We start from the raw sequence: 19,989 nt of genomic DNA on the forward strand, positions 1-19,989 counted from the left end.
TTTTATTTTATTATTATTAATCGATAATAATAATGTTCATAGTGTATATATATGTATATATCATATAATTTTAATTATAATATAATTATAATACTAATATTGTATCTACCGTTCGTTGTCGTTCCCTTTGTCGTTGCCGCCGTCGTCGTCATCGTCGTCGTCGTCGTTGTTGTTGTTATCGGAATAGTTTCGATATCCAACGCAGATGAGAAAGGAATAATAGCTAGCAGGCCTAAAAGGCAAAGTCCCGCCAGCATCGTACATGAGAAACATTTTTTCTGGATGCGCATCCTACCGCATAATTCTGCAAGGCACTAAAAACCACCGAAACACTCTTGCTCTAAAAACTATTAACCCGACACACAAATAAATATTACAATATATCACTATGAAAACTAAAAAAAAAATATCCACTGTCACTTTGTTATTTCATCGAATACATTCGTTCACGTTGATCGTTCGTACATATCCCCCAATTAACCCTTCTATTATTATTATTATTTTTCTTCACCTCGTCGTATCTATTTTTTTTCTTTTACAACAACGATAATAATCGTCAAATTTATCGAAAAATCAAAAAAAAACAATGAAACGAATTTTTCGAAAGGATTATATACTTTTGATCTTTTAATATTCAATTTTTTCGAAGTACGTACAAAGAACGTTCTTGGGCCCCCCTTTTTTCTTTCTTTTCCGTTTTAATTCGTTGACCTCTCTCTCGTTTAAGTTTTTTCAAAGGGTGATATTCCGTTTTTATATTGGTTCTCAGTTTTTACGTACTACCTTTGCTGACCAGGGATAACACACTTGATCCGTGTCGAGGACGGAGGCGAAATGCAGCAGTGAGTGGTATCCATCTATCTCTCTCTTTCTCTCTCTTTCTACCTCCTACTCTCTTCTCATACTGTCTTCGTATTCGTCGTCGTTACCACTACCACTAATAATACCAATACCACAGTCACCGGTAGATCGCCATCACTATCACAATCACAAACTACCACACTACTAATATCTAAACTTTTCAATCCTTCTCTTTCTTTCTCTCTCTCTCTCTCTTTCTCTCTTTTAACCCCTCCCCCTCTTCCCCTTCTCTCTCTCGTATACTAGGCCTCAGGGAATTCTCTACGCTCACCTTGCTAGGCAACCCGATTCTATAGAGTGACCATAGCAAACGAAGAACTTCCTATTCTTTCAACCTTTCCTTCGAATATACTAAAAAAGAAAACACGTCTTTTTGTTTTATCCTTTTTTTTTTCTTTTTTTTTTTCTCTCATAAATGAATTCGAACGATAGAACTGGTAATGAGACACAATATGGAAAAGGATATTATAATCAAATAAAGAGTTTTATTTTATTTTAATTTATAATTATTATGTTGTATTATTATTTTCTTTTTTATTTTTTGCATTATATTATGCATTGTGTTGAAATATTTTGATCATTTTTGTTAATAAACACGATCGGTTTGTCTGTAATATTTCATTTGATATGTAACAAAAGTATGTCTCTCGATTGTAATGTCTTTATTTTATTTCATACCATTCATTCAATCAACGAAGCTCAATGTTTTTCAAAGAACATTTCTCTCATTAATATTTAAATTCAACGGCACGCCAATCGCGATCTCTGAATGTAGAACATTTTATTTATAATGTATCGAGGGGAAAGTGGTGAAATCGAAAGTAAGTATATGTCGTAGAAATAAGAATGTAAGTCAACTAATATTTTTCGTTTCATAAATTATATATGCATATTGTGAAGAACGTTATGATATTGTTTTTACGTTAGAAACATAATAATTATCATTTTTGTATTAATTCATATATACATTTCTTCGTCTATACGAGTTATCTTTCCAATATATTATCGATATTAAATTGAATTATTAGAAAAAATAATCTAATTATAATATATTGCATATTATACACGTGTTTATATATGTGCAAGCAACTTATGTTATTATTAAAATATATAATTGTATAATTTTTTCGTTATTATAATAATATTTATTATTATACTTACATTTTTTTATATTAACAATTTCCCCCCCCCTCCCCATACAATTGTTATTATTTTAATTTGAAATATAAATTTGTTTATTATAAAACGTATTTAATTTGTGCGTATAAATAATTACCGATCAACGATACTTTAAAAGTAAATGGATTTTCGGATGAGACAGAACCGAGATCGATGACGACATATTTTTAAAAAGTGATGGTGAAATTGTTCTTCGCACGAATATGAGTCAGGGAAAAATTTTGAATTCGAAAACTTTCGAACCCCCAAATAGAGAAATCGAAGAAATAATATAATTTTCATATATATATATATCTTATTCTTTCTTTTGATGATTTTCAAACGTTCATGGGATTATATATCGAATAGGAAACACCCGGTAGACTAATTGGGATTGGTCGAGGTCATCTCCTCGATTAAGTTTGGAAGAAGAGAGAGGAAAAGCAAGTGGGTTCTCTCTAGTCTCGCTGTTATGGTAGCAAGTAATATATAAACGCATAGAGTGTTATAATAATCACGGTTGTACGTTGGTTACTTAATCTTATGTCATGGTATGTCTCCGAGAAATCAAACTAATACGTTAAAATATTCGTACGATTTTAATGGTCGTTATTCGCATGAAACGTTGACACATCCTTTCAGGAAAACATTTCTTAATATAAGATTTTACGAAATAGTAATGTTTTACAATGACGCGTGAATCATCATGCCTGAGTATCGGTTTTCCTAAGAGTATACATCGAACTTCTATACACGAACGAGTATTTGCGAACATTGAATTTTAATTAGTTCTTTATTAGCAATGATAATCTTTCAACGTTACAACTTGTCTTTTAACATTCCGATAGTTGTGGTTTAACATTTAAAAAATATATACATTTTATTTAATTTTTTCTTTATAATAAAAAACGTAATAATTAATTAAATTTATTATTAATATTTCCATTTTGCATAATATGAAATTATATATAGACAATAATAAGATAAATGTGATATTATTTGACGTTATTTGTACGATTGTTCTTTATTTCTCGTAATTTTGATATTATTATTAACGTTTAATAGATTTTAAGGGAACGATTTTGAAGAAAAAAAAAATATATACATAAGTTTTAGCTGACGATAGATATGTCGGAACAACTTCGAAAAGTTTCTTGATTACCACAGCCAACATCACCCGAACCATCCTCGCAAATACCCCAATTATTTCCAGCCCTATAATGCCATCTAAGGACGCAATGTTCACAGGTAAGTCCTTGGGGAAGGACTGCTTCGATTGTGTAATCCTTTATAGCGTATGATGTGATATTATACTTGTACGACCCATCAGCCAATCGTATTGGATATTTCGCGAAACATTCGTCCGTTTCTAATTCCTTCGTATTGTTCAAAGGACAAATTGAAAATTCGAAATGTCCCAAATGAGAAGCTGTTAATTCGATTTGAATTTCAATGTAAGAACCTTCTCTATATCTGTAACAATAATTCTTTATTATATTTTTTCAATTAAATATAGTAATATAATAATATTGTGAGATGTGTAAAATTTATTTACTCTTCGACAATGAGTCCGGTACCATAAATACCGCCATTTTCGTTGGGTCTTGGTCGTGGTAAAGACCAATCGTCACCACACTCCCCGCAACGACCATTATTTTTTCGATATTGAATCTGTATGAAAATAATTATTTAAATAAATCGTTATAATTATTTAGGACAAGTGTTTATTTAAATTAATTGTACGTTGTGTATTATATATATAAAATGAAGATTTTCTAATGAACAAACATTTTCTTATAAAGGATGTCCCATTTAAATCGATTTTTTCAGACTGAAGGATTTACTTGTGAAATGTAAATAATTTTAATACGCGTACATAGCACCAATACGATTAATCAATATTAAAAGTAATATATCTTGTTAAATAATAATTTTTCTTCATAAGTTGTTTAATACTTTTACGTAAGGAATAAAAACCTGCATGAATTGGTATATTCAAAAATATATAATTTCGTTTAAAAAATTAAAGTAGACCTTCGTGTGACCTTTATGCATCCATCTACAATAAAATTAATAGTATCAGATAATGCGTTATTTTCAACTATTTAACTTTTGTCTAACACATTTTTTTCTATCATCAATAATTTCGAAGATATTTAAGTGAATCGATATAAATGGGACACTCTATGTAATGAAAAGATTTTACGCCATACGATAGGCAATATTTCAACTTGATTGTGTATACATGATTGCATATTTGCAGGCGAAATTCAATAACAGTGTATGAATATTTGAATATTTTTGACGATTATCGATTATTATTGAAAGATTTCGTAGAAAAATACTGATTATTATTATACCTCGGAAATAAATTAGAAAATTATTAAATATAGTAATGAAAAAGCAATGTGATCTTACCTGAAAACCACCACAAAAATGTTGATTATCGAGATAATTACAAGGAACAGGAAGATTCTTTCTCCATGCGCTGCTTCTGTTAATTGGATCTAACATCATACCATGACCACAAATTTGTTTCAAATTCACGATAAACATACAAAAATACAGTATTATTTGTAAAATATACATTTTGTTTTGTTTTTTTTCTTTTTCTTTTTTTTTTGTTTCTTCTCAAATTCGAATATTCCTACGAGATATACTGACTACACACTCTATAACAACGATTTATATTTCATACCATTAGAAATATCCCACCGATTGCTTTATATATTTATTATAAGCCGATAAGACGAGTGCCATGTCAAATAATCGATAAAATATAACCAATGGATGTGTAAACGCATCAATTTTCGTCTAACGTAAGATGATAGATAAACTCAAATAGGAAAAACGACGAAGAAAAATTTCGAATTTTTAAATTAAAAATTAATTTAAACAAATTGCTCTTGACCATTAAAATTTTTAATCTACGTATGATTTCAAATTGTTTACGTTATGGATGATATTTCGTTTCTTCTCATCTAATGTTAATAGTTATACCGTTGATAATTTGTTAACAATGTAATCAAATAAAAGAATAAAAATCTAATCGAAAATATTTATCGAACGTCGAACGATAAAATAATGTCAAACTTTTCTAATAATCGCTCGTGATGTTGACGATGTAGTCAGGAAAAAGAATATCAATCTTATCGATATTTGTCGTCAAATTATCTGATTACATGTATCTAAGTATATTTTTATTCTTAACCCATATATTTTAATATTACACGCAATTGATGTATCTCGAACTTCTATTAGATTTAATTTATTTTATTTACGATACTATTAAACAAAATATACTACCTAATCGTAAGTTGAATTTCATATTTTTAATATACTACCTAAAATTTTAAATATACTACCTAATCGTAAGTTGAATTTAATATTTTTAATGCATAAGATAATTTTATTACTGTTTGGATGGATTACAAGTTTATTAATAAAACATGCGAATATGTGAATATATGAATTAATGGATTTCACGTTTTCACACAGTAACACACACACACACATATTAAAAATATTAAAGTTCTATTTTTTAAATTCTACATAAATATTTTAATCATCATATTATACACATATGCTTATGTAATTGATTAAATTTTATATTTAACACGCATACACATACACATACATATATGAAATATTAAAATTTCATTCCTGGATGAGATCATTTCAAAAACTAACTATAAACGAAAAACATAATTTAATAATACGGAATACATCAACCAGCTAACTTCTTTTACCAAAAGTATACAAACAGTTTGACCTCTTTAGGAAAATGTTTTTGTCGTTTTATAATTCGAAGAAGTGTCTTATAAAAAGATACGTAGTGTTTACAAAACGTTTAGTATCATTTGTAGGATGATCAAGACAACACCTATCGTGATTTTTCGACAATTAGGCAGACAATAGTAAGAAATTTTTATTTTAATCTTATAAAAATAAGTTCATACGATATATTCTAATTTAATATACTACACATATATATAACTATACTATTAATAATATAATTTATGCATATGCAAATACATGAAATATTTCAAATATTGTTTTTTTCAAATTTAATTTTTTTATATAATTAAAAATTTACTATAGTTTCGTACATATATATAATGAATTTAACGAATTTCATGTTTTAACGATAACATATACACAATATTATTTATTACTATTTATTTTGAAACAATTCAATGTGACAGAACAATTTTGGAGTGAAGTAAAAAAAGGAGAATAAAATAAAATTAATCGATAAATTTATTAAATATTAACAAATTAGAATACATATTATGAGATGGTAATGTCAGAACAAGTTTTAAAAGTTTCTTGAGGACCGCATCCCATTTTTTCAGAACCGTCTTCGCAAACACCCCAGTTGTTGGCAGCAACGTATTCCCATCTCAAAACACAGTGTTCGCACGTAAGATTTTTAGGCAAAATCAGGGTCATGGTATAATCTTTAGCATCATGACTTTTAAGCACGTATCTGTCAGATCCATCCTCTAATTTTAAGGGGTATCGTTCAAAACACTCTTCGGTTTCCAATTCTTTTGATTTCGAGAGTTGACATATTTGAAATTTGAAGTAACCCCAATGATTAGCAGTAATACGAACTACGGCCTTAATTTTTTGACACTTTTGATATCTATCATTCAAAGAAAAATCGATATAAGATAATTATACTTAATATAGAACATCCTGATATCTTAATAATTATATAACATACGAATTATCTTTCTTTTTTTTTCTAGAAAACAATTATAATATTAACCTTCGAACTTCGTTTCAATATTATTGTATTTAACAATAAGTTTAAGTTGAAAAATATTACACTTTTTTTAATCTGTTATTAATTGTTCTCTTAAAATTAATATTATATTATAGAAATACGTGTGAATCAAAATGTAATACGTCGAGTGTATTTAATTATGTAACATCAAAATTATTGATAACGATTAGATAAATCAATGTATGCAAAAGAAAGGGGAAATTGTTAGTTTTGAAAATAATCAATTTAACATTTAATAATAATCTTATAGATAAGTTTTTTTTTTTTATATAATGTTAACATCGATGTACAATTAATTTGACTTACTTTTTGACGATCGTACCAGTGCCATAAATTCCAGTATTCTCGTTAGGTCTGGGTCGTGAAAGAGCATAATCATCCCCACAAATTCCGCATTTACCACCGTTCTTTATTTGTACCTGTTGAATTTCTTACCATTGAGCACATGATCGATGAAGAAACTTTGACCAAAAAGGGCTCGAATGAGAAATCACTAAAGATGAGATACATTAAAAAGTACTCACGTTCAAACCACCACAGAAATTTCCATCGTCGTCGTAATTCTTTGGAACTTTAAATCCTTTTCTCCAAGCACTGCTTCTATTAACGGGTTCCATTAACATACCATGACCATAAATTTCTTCGACGGATATAACCATTAAAATAACAACTATGAAAAGTTTGACAGCAATCATTTTGTAATTAAATTCGTATGACAATCAATACATGTACGTGATAGAATGAATTAATATCGATTAAACTTTTTATTCGTTTGACGAATTTAATATTATATTTATAGGATATCTCATCAAGATCAATGAATGTAAATTGTGTCTTATCATTAATTAAGATAACGAGAATATTAGTCGATATTTTTTAATGATTATCTTTTATCCAACTTCTACTTTTGTTTTCAACGTAATCTATTATATACCTTATTCGAAAATTATTAACACTTTTATTTTCTTAATAATATAATTTTTTTTAATTACACTAAATTTCTATCTTACGAGAGTTCCTACAATAGGCTAGAAAAATATATTAATCAATTTGTTGGTGTAAAACATTAAAAATTTTATTTATATTTAAATAATTAATAATTATAATGGAAATATATATATATATATTTTTATTATATATATTATATATATATAAATTCAAATACAATCAATGAAAAAGTTATATGTGCTTTTTTACGTAGTCATTTTATTATTTTAATAGGAGAACAAAATATTGGACTTGATAATAGTTATTTTAAAAATGTTATTTATATTATTCGTATTATACAAAATATATTCTTGTATAATACGATTACTTGTATAACGCCATTTAATACATTGCGTGATGTATTAATCACTTTACGTAAAAGTTTGATATATATTTACTTACGTTCTCATTAATTTATGTCAAAATTTTCAATAATAAATCGTAAACAAATCGTAATTATCGTATTAATTTAATATCGCGAAAATAACAAATTTAGATCATAAATTATTACGTATTCGCTAACGTCACTCATAAAAGAATGAATATTATTTGTTAACGATAAACTCGACATTTAATTTGTATTCGTTTGATTATTATCAAGATTGTCATCGTGTGAGATTACAAAACAAAAATTTTACGTGGCAAAATAATCGCGAGAAATTTAATTGAAAATAAATTTACTCGATCGATTATATTTATATTTATCTGAACACGTTTATATATTTTTAAACAAACCTCTGGAATATCGTTCCATTTGTATCACATCTTCTTTGTTTTTTTAAAACTTACAATTAGTCTTTTGTTTATTGCTACTTGTTTATTTATTCATTCTTCTCAGTATTATTAAAACTTCTTTTATTCGTTCTTTATATGGTATAGTAGGATATTTTTAGGTAATGGATGAATAAAAATTTTAAAAAACAAAATGCCATGAGAAGAATATACGACGAATGACATTTATTCTCATTTTCGTTTCCTTGAATTAATTTAAAGTACAGATTTGGTATAGAAGATCCTACAAACAAAAGTATTACATATTTATGTAACGTGGGAAGGGAAAAAGAGAGAGAGATTCCGAGAGAGAGATATATATACCTATATATATATATATATATATTCTTTTTTCATCAAGCAATTAAAATTCGTATAAATATTTGAAATGTTACCGATATACATTACGTTACAAATATTTTGTTCATATTTGTTACGTTTCTTTTCGGTACTGATGTGAGTACTATATATATATATATGTGTATATATACAGATCATTTGGATTAAGAAGATAGATCAAATTACGATCTTTTATTTAAGACAAATGTTTAAGATCGTAGACGTTTGAATAATTGGTCAAGCTTAAGCTTTGAAAATCCGTGAGAATATTTATTTTTAACTTATATATATATCTTCTGTATATCTTTGTGAACAGATCTGTTTTATATATATATATATAAATACAAATAAATAAAGAAAAAAAAAAATAAAAACATAAATACGTATATATACGAATGAGCGGACAGTGTACACTTTACAAATTCGTATTTAATAAAATTAAATTAAAAGGAAACAATATTTTAAATACAATTAATTGATATGTTACTTTAAAATCGTAAAAGAATTCTAAAGGATTAACATAAATTTGCACAACTAGAAGTTCGCCAACTTTTTCTAACAATAAAATATATACTTAACATATATTATATTTATATAGTATATGTATATGTATATGTAGGTATCTATACGTTGTGCGTACAACTATTATTTTGATCAAACGATCAATCGTAACACTTTTCATTTTTCTCTTTCTTTCTCTTTTAGTTTTTCTCTTTTCTTTTTTTTTTTTTTATTTATTGTTAATTATTTATTTCGTATCTTTCTTCTCTTTATATTATATGTATGTATGTATACGTATATACACATCGCTTTTCTCGATAACCAATTTTGTTTTCTTGCGTGAATATCATTTTAATAAATTATTTCAATCATTTCACGCTCTTGAAGATTTGAATTATAATAGATATTATAATATTAATGTCATCGCGTTAATCGATATCTTTGATTTTATTTGTTGATAATAATCGATAAATGAAAATGACGAGTATAATAGTACCGTTAATCGTTAAATTTATGAAGTTTTATAATGATGATTAATCGAGTCAAGTATATAAAGAAAGAAATATAAGAATTTAATTCGAACTTTCATATCGAATCGATTTATAAGAAAAATGAAAGGAATTTATTCCGATCGCATAAATGTTTTTCATTTCAACGAGTATTATACCAAAGACCCTGTAATTTGTTTGCTCATATTATTATTAGTCACGATTTATTGGTATTTATCGATCGTATAATAAAAAAGAAAATTAATATTTTCTTTTTCTTTTCTTACACACAAAATTCATAAAAATAAAATTTATAATTAAATTATTACAAATTGATAATTATATATATATCTTGATAATTTGTGACACCAAGTCAAAAGATAAAGAAAATTGATTTACAATTTTATTTTATAATATAAACAATTGTAATGAATAAATACATCATAAAATCAATGTTTTTTTCTTTTATTTTAAAACACTGTCATAATTATCGTTATAAAATATGCTATAAGACGATACGATAAATAACCATTATAGATTTAAATGCAAAAGCACGGGAAATGTTTAAACTATAACGGGGTTTTCTTTTTCTTTTTTTTTTTTAAGTAGTTAGATTATCATCGAAATCTATATAAGAATCTAATTGAGAGCTTCTTCGTCTATTATTGATTAAAATTCTTCCTAACTGAAAGATAATTTTTTCTCAGGGTCTCTATATTGTTAGAATATTTATAATGCATTTTGTATTATTTATTCGCATATTTCGGAAGCTCTTCTTCTTCTATTTCTTCTTCCGGACGGTGTACTATCATGGACGTGGAATTGGTGATAATTTTGATCGTTGGTTCGATCGTCGATCCAATAATTGATTTTTCCATAAGAGTAGGTGATCGAATAGGTTCCTTAGAAAAATATAAAAAGAACGAAACAAATAAATAAACATAAAATTAAAGAGATTTGAAACTACATATATATAATAATAATAATAAATAATATTTATTTATATTTTTATAAAATATAATTCTCACCTCGATAGCATTTGATTTGAAATTCCACAAATTCTGTTGCCTTAGATCCTCCAATTGTTTTTCCAAAATATCGTTCCGATTGTTATTAGTTTCGTCGAAATTATCGTCGTTCTTCGATATCGTATATTTTTCCGATGCAACAGCCGAAACAGCAACAAAAGCATTTTTCGATAAATTTGTCGAAAAATTAGATGCCATGCCTGATTTCATAATCGGTAAAGTGGTTACCCTATGATAACTAAATTGTTTCCATTTCGAAGGCCACGAGTTTGATCTTTCATAAGTGTTATTCCAATTGTTCGTTTTATATATCGGTAAAGTTTTCTTCGAATGATCATCTTTTATATTCGTTTCGTTAATTTTCGAAGAAGATCCGTTGGAAATGATTTTATGATTGTTTATCCCTAAATCCACGTTTTCAGGTTGACCTTTGTCAAAATTACTTTTACGATCACGTAAAACATAATTCTCTTTATTTGAATAATCATTTTCCAATTTGGACGGCCAATAAATAATTTTATTTGAGGTTGAAGACCAACGATCAGAAGGATTAGATTCGTCTTGCAATAATAAATCGCGTTCATTGTTCCAAGGATTAAAATTTTTGGGTCTTGTAGACCAAGACTCAACTTCGTTGATATGTTTTCCATAATTTGAAATCATATTGTTATTACCGTTTGATTCAAACCAACGTTGCATCGTAGTTTTTGTAGGATTCTCGTTGATCGGTGGTGCATTTTGCTGATGTTCGAATCGATTGGAAATCGATGTTGATTTGTCAGCAGGCATGGCCCAAGAAGAATCAATCGATTGTACCTTTGGTAAATTAGAATTAAAAGCATATTTCCTAGACCATACTGGTTTTTCTTTGTTCCCACGGTACCAGCTGTAAACGTCATCAATTAAAGATTCGAATCGACGATTGTCATCGGCTTTAGGTTTTCCCCAATCCATCATATTCTTTGATTTAACATTGTAATTACCGTAATCTAATATATCCTTCGGTAATTTGTATTTTTGAATCGATTGATTTTCTTCCTTAGACGAATTTCTTTGATCGTTTTCCAAAACGTTCCATTGATCGTTAGGCATTTCATAAATCTTTTCGTCATTTTTATCTAAGCCTAATTTTTTAACCAAATCCGCGTTAGGATTGTACGATTTTCCGTTCTCATCTTTCGGCCATGGTTTCGTATCCGAAGATTTGTAAGGCCAAGTTGCCGGATCTGATGTCAAACTGTTCCAAGTAGTCATACTGATCTTAGGTAAGGAAACTTGACTTTTACCATATTGTCTGGCCATTTTAGTAGTCGATTTAGGTGTTTCGGGATAAGATCTGATTTTAGTATCATCCCATGGTGTTGTTATAGTCTTTCGTTCAACATTATCACGAGTTTTTAATATTTGACTACTTTCCGTTTGCGACCAGGGTGGTTTAACTTGAAAAGGTGGGTTAACTTGCGAACCCGACCAAACATTAGGCCCTTCCAATTCCCAAGGATACGAAAAACGTCCGTCGTCATCTTCATCACGTTCCCTGTCCTGTTGTCTTTGCCTTCGTTCCTGCAATTCTCTCCATTCACGCCAATTCCGATCTATTCGATTATCCGAACCAAAATCCGATTCGGAATCTTCCTCGTCATTGCCATTGTCCAACGGTGTCCAAATATTATTTCTAATCGTTGGCCAAGTTCTACCACGAGTTGACCAATAATTATTATCGTATTGGGATTGTCTCCAAGGCCATTCGTTAGGTAAACGCGATGACATAGTACGTTCATCCCGTCCATCCCATCCGTCCATTTTCCAAGGAAGATTATTATACTTCGAAGATGCATCCGGCCAACTTCTACTGATTGGATAATTCTTATTAGGTGGTTTGTTATCTCTCACGCGTGCAAACTCTTCCTCCCATCGTCCATTATCATCGTCCTGATAATCTTCCTGACCTTTTTCCTGAGCGAAATCACGCGGTGGTAAAATTATCTGACCGAATCTAAAAGATTGAAGGACTCGTTCGGGTTTTTCGTAATCTCTTAAACGTTCTACTTGCGTGTCGAATCCGTTACGATTAGGATTGTTTTTATCTAACGTATAATAATTCGGTTTTATTGATAATTTCTGTCCCTTTTGCAAAGATAACAAATATTTTCGTCTATCCGTATTTAATTCCTTTAAATTATTCGGTTCATCGATATATCGTCGATCATTAATCGTTCTTGGTTTCGAATTGGCTGAATAACGAATCTTTGCTATGTCGTTTGATTCAACCTGAACTTTATCTTCCCAATTTGGTACAGATAATTTATCCGATAATAATTGCCATTTAGCTGACGTCTTTGTTGGATGAGATGTTATCGTTGATGGTGGTGGTGGTGGTGGTGGTGGTGGTGGTGTTATTATTTCCGTAGTCGTTGTCGTTATGGTTGTTGTAGATTCATGATCTTGTAACTTTTTCTTCTTCTTCATCTTCTTCTTCTTCTTCTTCTTCTTCTTTTTCTTAGTTTTCTTATGTTCCTTTTGCGAATCATCCTGTAATACCTCGTTAATCGTAGCAAAGGTAGTTGATAATCCATCGTCATTTCTTTTCTCGATATTATTCATATTCTTTAAGTAATGCATATATGCACTTTCGTCCACTAAAATTGGGTAATATCATTTTTCTATTTTTTAATCTACTATCAAATGGGAGTCTATATACAATTGGTTACAATTCATAATTATCGTTATTTATTCCCTCCTTTTTTTTTTTTTAAAGTGTCTCAAGTGTAAAAGTTGTATATAAATTGTAATAGAAAGTTATTTAAACAAATTGTTCTAATTTATTGTTCTAGATATATATTTTGATTTTATTTAAGATTAAAGTATAAAAATAAATTCAATAATTATTATTTATATTTATTTTTGACTTACGTATGAGATTTTGTTTTTTATAATATCGTTCCAAAAGTCCAGGTAAATCTGCATCAAGTTTTAATAAAAATTTACCTATTTTCTCTTCTTGATCCTAATGATAAATAATACTTGATTAATTTAATTTCAAGATTGATAGAATTTTATTCGAAAAACGAATAAAAAATCTAGCTAACGATTCTTACCTTTGTTTCGTGCAATTTTTCTTTATCCTTTGAAACGGTTCGTAATACTTTAGTCACATTTTTCACTAAATTTTCAAGCCATTTATTAAACAATTCTTGAATATCGTCGGATATATTGACGCGTACGTCATTTCTATCAATGTCCTTGATGGGTGACGTTCTTTTATCCTTTGCTCGCTTTTAACGAATAAACAAGAATTTTTTAATTAATTATAGCATCAGAGCACCGATATCAATTTTCCGATATAAAAAAACAAGTTGTTTAATAAAATATTTTAAATCAAGTTTCATAAATAAATAAGCTAACATAGCAGTTCTGAAATTTTTTAAATTCGTAAACCGTTAAATCATGAATCTTACATTTTTATTTTTATACAAGCTGAAAAATAAATTTCAATCTGTACGAGGTATTTATTTTTTACTAGATAAATTATTACAATATGAAATTTATATAGTTTATATATTTTCTAACGAAAAAAATTTTAATGTATGATAATTAGAACGACTATTAAAAAAATAATGAAATGTTAAAAGATATCGAATTAATTGAACAAATCACGAATTACAGTTGTAACAAATCTTAGAACAATTGTATTTGAATGTGTAGGATAATAATACTCGAAAAAATTCAACTTTATTTCCCACCTCAATTTTTCGTGAATCTTCTCTTTTTACATGATCAGTTTCTTCGTTCAAATCATTAAAAGTTTCTTCGGATGGTACGAAACTTTTCGGAACTTGAGTCTCGTTACCAGGAAGAATGATTTCTTTTTGTGTACTCAATTCTTTTTTCACGGTGGGTACTCGCTTTTTCTTTTTTTTTCTAATACCTTCTTCTTCCTCTATTTGCCTCAAGCCCTTTTCTTTTTTATATTTTATTAAATCTGCTACCTAAGAAAGAAAAAAAAAATAACGAAACAAATTTTTTATAATAATAATGTGATAATATATTATTTACCTATCAGCATTACAAGGAATACGATATATTACTAATTGACAAGAAAGAATAAAATGATAAAATGAATAACGACTAAACTAGATAATTAAAACGATAATATAAACAATAAAATAAAATGAAATAGTAAAAAATAGATAAAGAATTATTTGTATATAGTAATGTTTTCATTTAATTCTTTTTTTATTTTAGAGGAACCAACCTCTATAACGAATGAACTAGATAATTAAATAGATAATACAAAAAATAAAATAAAATAGTAAAAACTAGAGATAAAACTCGAAACAAAATATTATTATGTTTTATCAAATAATGTTAAAATATTTTTGTTCATTTGTTCAAACGAACCAACCTCTTTATCTTCGTGTTTCTTAGGCAATTCGTCGCTAATAGCTTCATTGAAAGCAACATCTTCCTCCGATTTATTTTCAAGAACATTTTCATGCGACTCAAAATTTTTCCCAGCGGACGAATTATTCGTATTAGATTGAACGATATCATCTCTAGTCTCATCTTTCGTTTCATCTTTCGACATAGCTTCGTGAGACTCTGCCAAGGCTTTTAATTCGTCCTCGTATTCGTTTCTTTCCTCACCCTCGTATTCTTCTTTACCATCTTCCTCTTCCTCGTTCTCTTCCGAAACATATTTTTCACCCCTCTGTTCGTTTTCTTCTTCGTCTCTGTTACCACCCTCACCTTCATCTTCCTCATCCTCGTCATTCTCCTCCTCCCCCTCCTCCTCTTCCTCCTCCTCCTCCTCCTCTTCTTCTTCCTCTTCCTCAAAAACTCTCACGTGTTTCAACGAATCGTTCGTAGAATTGATCTCACCGGTTTTATGCGTTATTATAATCTATAACATACGTTACGAATGACAACAAAATATTATAATACTAATCTGATATTTTTTTTCACCGATACAACGTTTCCCAAATTTTTATATAATAGAATAGTTTAATATTAAATATATTAATCGACGAATATAAATCATCCTTTAGATTTTTAAATGTTATCTAATTACGAAATTATATCATTTATTTCGCTTTTAATAAAAATTAACACGGTAGGATTTTATTATCGAATAGATGGATAATTGTTTTAAGAAACGTTGCAACGTTATTATTAATAATTAACTCACCGAGGTATTATCCACGTTAGATTCTAACTCGGCTTTGGCGTTGACTATTAAGAAAAGGAAAAAGAAAAAAGAAAAATAATGATAAGTATATACTTTTAATTTGAATACGTTTCAATGCAATATATTATATAATATAACTTTTAATTTAAAGAAACTTTATTCTCTGTATAGTAGAAAATGTCGATCAATAATAGAACGTAGGCGCTTCACGTACGACGAACATCGTCCGAGCTTTTTCCGAGCTTTTTCCGAGCTTTCTCAATCGATGCAAAAAAAAGACAAAAAGGCAAACAAAAGAAACGATTATTTCAAATTTATTTTAATGTTAACGAAAATATTTAGATAGATTAAATTATTGCAAAAATTTCTTTATCTTGTAATATAGTAAATTTAAATAAACATACGTACGTTATACGTTATTTGACTTTTAGTTATAATACGCATGATCCATTTTACTCTTTTATTTTTTATTATCATGTAGTATGAATTTTATCTAACTCATTGTTAATAAAATAACATTTAAAAGTATATTATAATCCATGAAAAAACATATTAAGAAAATGTGAGAAATTTCTTGGAATGATATAATATAAAAGGGTTAACGCAACTATTTGTAATATGAGAACCTACTGTCAGTCAATTAAATTGAAATTTGGTATCACAACAATTTTAAAAGAAGAAATTCTTTTATTCTCGTATTTCAGTCTCACACACCCTATTTCTCTCTTTCCCTTTATCTGTAATAATACCGTCTAGAAAAAATACGTGATATAATTAAAAAAATTAGAAAAAGAAAAAGAAGAAGAAGAAGAGCGATTAATCGAAGATGATAATAGAAATCCATTTAGTTCGAGAGATTACTACGACATTTTACGAAGATTAAAACCGGAGATAGAAACGGAGAATCGATAGTGAGAATAAAAATTTAACGAGACTTTTCTTTTTCTTTGTTTCTTTTTTTTTTCTTTTTCTTTTTCTCTTTTTTTTCGATAAAAAGATTTCGAGCGTTCGAGCGATGCTAATCAAATGTAAAAAAAAAAAGAAAAAAAGAAAAAAATAAGATAAAGTTTCTCGAGGAAAATTAGTTTCTATCACGTACATACGTCCCCTTTTCAATCTCTACTTCTATTTTTCTCCATTTTATTTCTCATTCATTTATTATTCGTCCTTTAAAGAAATCTTGGCCACTTGCTATTTCCAATTATATCTGCACTTTCATCGTCGTCCTTTTCAAACGAATCCTTTTCATTTTATCTCTTTTATCGATTTTCACCGTTAATATTAACATATAAACGAGAGTTTCGATGTTTTATCTATTATCTCATCTTCCTAATGATAAAAAAATTAAAAATCTAAACTTTGTATATAACAAATTTTCGATCGTTCAATTGTTATTTAAAGAAAGAAAAATTGATTGGACAAATTTTAACGATTATTTGTTAATTTTAAAAATGATTTTTTTTGTTAAATATTTAATAATAAACGAAAATATACATTTGACGAGTTACTCGTTGATAATAATTCTCATCCAAAAATATCTAATTTTATTTTGTTATCATTCAATTTTAATGTTATACACGTAGCATGTAATTTGTGTTAGACGAGTATACTCGTAACATCTCTCGTTTTTTAATATAATAATATTATAAAAAGATTAGAAAATCATTCAAAGGATATCATAGTTCCCTTGAGAGAGAATCACAATACCATCCAAAACTTGAACACTATGATAAGCATATCATTAATCTTGTTAAATTATAACTATAATAAATATTTTATATATACTGTCGTATCTCTCTCTCTCTCTCTCTCTCTCTCTCTCTCTCTCTTACTAATGATAAATTACAAATCAATCAATTTTGAATAATTTCTAGAAAATCATTCGTTAGATATAATAAATATTCTGAGAGAAAATTAAACGATTTCTTGAACACTACCTTGGATACATAATTCACCTTGCCCAATTATAGTCGCAGTAAATATTATAAATCTATTACTATGAAAGACCGAAATTGGTGAATGTCAAGATACACATGGTCCGAAATATTAATGTATAAGAATATATTGAAATATTCGTTCTTTCACTGACGTATTTGATTTCTGCAGAAATTTCATGTATACATGAATCTTGACATTCTCCAATTTCGGTCTTTCACGCTAACATATCTATTTTAACTCGTGTCAGTGAGCCAGGTCCAAGTACTCCCTCGCGATATATGCACCTGACTTGCTTATCAGCTCGATCGATAACAACGCTTTTCCACCTATGTCGTAGTCCTCCTCACCTCGTTCCTAGACTCACCATCATGTTTCTTTCTTCCTCTATTTCTCTCTCTTCGAAAGCAAAACTGACAAGATTCATCTTTTGATCCCTAATTGCTTTGAAAACATAATTTCACGTTTCTCGTTAAGCTCGCTAAAAGGCAATAAGATGTATTGGGTTGATTCATAAATAATTGTCTCATCTTTAGTTTAAAATTGATTACAATAAAATGCGAATATATTTATAAATACGTTATTTTATCACATCGTAATTCTTATTTATTACCATTTGTTGTTGTTTTTTTATGACAATTGCGTTGATTCATAAATAAGTTCCGCGTAGTTATCAAAGTTATATGTTAGTTTGCTAATTAAAAGAAAATCTTCATAAACCCGTTCAAGTTTTCGAATATGGTTTGAAATGATTTGTTCTGTTTTGTCACGATCAGATATTCTGAACTTTAATATTGTTAAAAAGAAAAAGGGATTTTACTGTAAAATTCTGTATACGTGTTAAAGCTTGAGATATCATTATTATAGAAAACTTTTTAATATACTTGATATAATAAACATTTTATTCATAAATATGATATTTTATAATAATTTAGAATAGTAGAATAGTTTTTCATTATTAACTCGTTATATTTATTATAATCGATCCAATATAATAAATAAAATACGATTAAGTAGAAAAAGAATTTTGCTAATGAATAAAAATGATCTTTAAAAAAAAAAACCAAATTACGGTATTATTCCTTCCAACAAAAACTTGGATCTTTTCCAACAGATGTTACACGTTATACGAGGAGGTGGTTACTTTCATAATATCGGTATTTCTTTTGCCTTTAGAAAACTCATCGGTTTCTTTTAATGTACGTGATCGAAGGAAAAAAAAATATAGATATTTTTACATTAGTAGTATTAGTAGTAACAGTAGTAGATACTACTTTTCTTTGTAACTATACTTGACTAATAAGAGAAATAAAACGTCTATACCCACGCATCGAATAGTGAACACACAACATCGTAGGGTTTCGTTCTCATGCTTAATAATATACTTATTTTTCTCTTGGCAATTCTGTTTTTTCTACTTTTGTACACGTTACTTGACAATGTTACGGACAAATCGACGGACGTTTGTTAAATTCCATTTTATTTATTTTTTTTTCTTAGATATTTTATATATACAATCATATTTTTCTGTGATATTTAATATCTCCTAAATTCTTATCGATAAGTTTAAAAAAAAAAAAAAAATACAAATCAGAAAAGAAATGAAAAATACGTAGAAACGATTAAACGAAAAATATCGACAGATTCAATTTTTTTAGCTTTAAAAAACAAAAAAAAACAAATAAAAATATGGAATACAAAAATTAGGTCAGATTCGAATACGAAAGAAAAAATCGGAGTTGGCCTGCTTTAGTAAAGGAACCTCTGTATTTATGGGCAGTGGCTTAATATCGATCTCATGACCTCTGAAAGAATCGAGTGGGTCGACGTGGTCCTTGAAATAAACTCTTTCATTTCATCTTTATACTTTCTCCTTTTCACTCTTCTCTCTCTCTCTCTCTCTCTCTCTCTCTCTCTCTCTCTCTCTCTCTCTCTCTCTCT

At 28.1% G+C, this 19,989-nt stretch overlaps 4 protein-coding genes across 8 annotated transcripts in view; all 4 read right to left on the reverse strand.

The window, feature by feature from the left end:
- LOC106790103 (putative epidermal cell surface receptor) overlaps positions 1-867 on the reverse strand; it is a 16,121-nt gene extending 15,254 nt beyond the window's left edge. For 2 of the 5 annotated variants that reach the window (XM_014754801.1, XM_014754802.1), the window contains exon 1: positions 110-550. In XM_014754801.1, the coding sequence (XP_014610287.1) occupies positions 110-290 (181 nt within the window). In that variant the 5' untranslated portion in view covers positions 291-550. Of the gene's footprint in view, positions 1-109; positions 551-656 lie in introns of those variants that run through there. The other 3 variants (XM_014754798.1, XM_014754800.1, XM_014754797.1) reach the window with 3 other exon arrangements.
- A 2,203-nt stretch (positions 868-3,070) lies between these two features.
- LOC106790083 lies at positions 3,071-4,575 on the reverse strand. The gene is made up of 3 exons (XM_014754757.1): positions 4,438-4,575; positions 3,575-3,690; positions 3,071-3,492 (listed from the first exon to the last, which is right to left on the reverse strand). The coding sequence occupies exons 1-3, from the start codon at positions 4,573-4,575 to the stop codon at positions 3,132-3,134; spliced, it is 615 nt and encodes a 204-aa protein (XP_014610243.1). The 3' UTR covers positions 3,071-3,131.
- Positions 4,576-6,309: 1,734 nt separating this feature from the next.
- On the reverse strand, positions 6,310-7,506 carry LOC106790084. The gene is made up of 3 exons (XM_014754758.1): positions 7,336-7,506; positions 7,118-7,230; positions 6,310-6,679 (listed from the first exon to the last, which is right to left on the reverse strand). Exons 1-3 carry the CDS (start codon positions 7,504-7,506, stop codon positions 6,310-6,312), a joined length of 654 nt encoding a protein of 217 aa, XP_014610244.1.
- A 2,971-nt stretch (positions 7,507-10,477) lies between these two features.
- The window catches only part of LOC106790096 (trichohyalin-like), an 11,318-nt gene continuing 1,806 nt past the window's right edge, over positions 10,478-19,989 (reverse strand). Inside the window, exons 2-8 of the mRNA XM_014754789.1 lie at positions 16,114-16,157; positions 15,331-15,828; positions 14,669-14,914; positions 14,024-14,200; positions 13,839-13,932; positions 10,926-13,564; positions 10,478-10,799 (exon numbers count right to left, since the gene is read on the reverse strand). Coding sequence (XP_014610275.1) covers positions 10,644-10,799; positions 10,926-13,564; positions 13,839-13,932; positions 14,024-14,200; positions 14,669-14,914; positions 15,331-15,828; positions 16,114-16,157 — 3,854 coding nt within the window. The 3' untranslated portion in view covers positions 10,478-10,643. The remainder of the gene's footprint in view (positions 10,800-10,925; positions 13,565-13,838; positions 13,933-14,023; positions 14,201-14,668; positions 14,915-15,330; positions 15,829-16,113; positions 16,158-19,989) is intronic.

Source organism: Polistes canadensis, unplaced genomic scaffold (genome assembly GCF_001313835.1).
Source record: "Polistes canadensis isolate GaletaPanama2010 unplaced genomic scaffold, ASM131383v1 scaffold_214, whole genome shotgun sequence".
Lineage (NCBI taxonomy): Eukaryota > Metazoa > Arthropoda > Insecta > Hymenoptera > Vespidae > Polistes > Polistes canadensis.

What these genes read in the sequence shown, in the direction of transcription:
- LOC106790083 (XM_014754757.1), bottom strand. Translation starts at nt 4,575, where the DNA reads ATGTTTATCGTGAATTTGAAACAAATTTGTGGTCATGGTATGATGTTA. An exon ending in ATTTTTGTGGTGGTTTTCAG is followed by an intron (nt 3,691 to 4,437) that starts GTAAGATCACAT and finishes ATTTTCATACAG; the next exon opens with ATTCAATATCGAAAAAATAA. An exon ending in ACCGGACTCATTGTCGAAGA is followed by an intron (nt 3,493 to 3,574) that starts GTAAATAAATTT and finishes TTATTGTTACAG; the next exon opens with ATATAGAGAAGGTTCTTACA.
- LOC106790084 (XM_014754758.1), bottom strand. Translation starts at nt 7,506, where the DNA reads ATGATTGCTGTCAAACTTTTCATAGTTGTTATTTTAATGGTTATATCC. An exon ending in ATTTCTGTGGTGGTTTGAAC is followed by an intron (nt 7,231 to 7,335) that starts GTGAGTACTTTT and finishes GAAATTCAACAG; the next exon opens with GTACAAATAAAGAACGGTGG. An exon ending in ACTGGTACGATCGTCAAAAA is followed by an intron (nt 6,680 to 7,117) that starts GTAAGTCAAATT and finishes TATCGATTTTTC; the next exon opens with TTTGAATGATAGATATCAAA.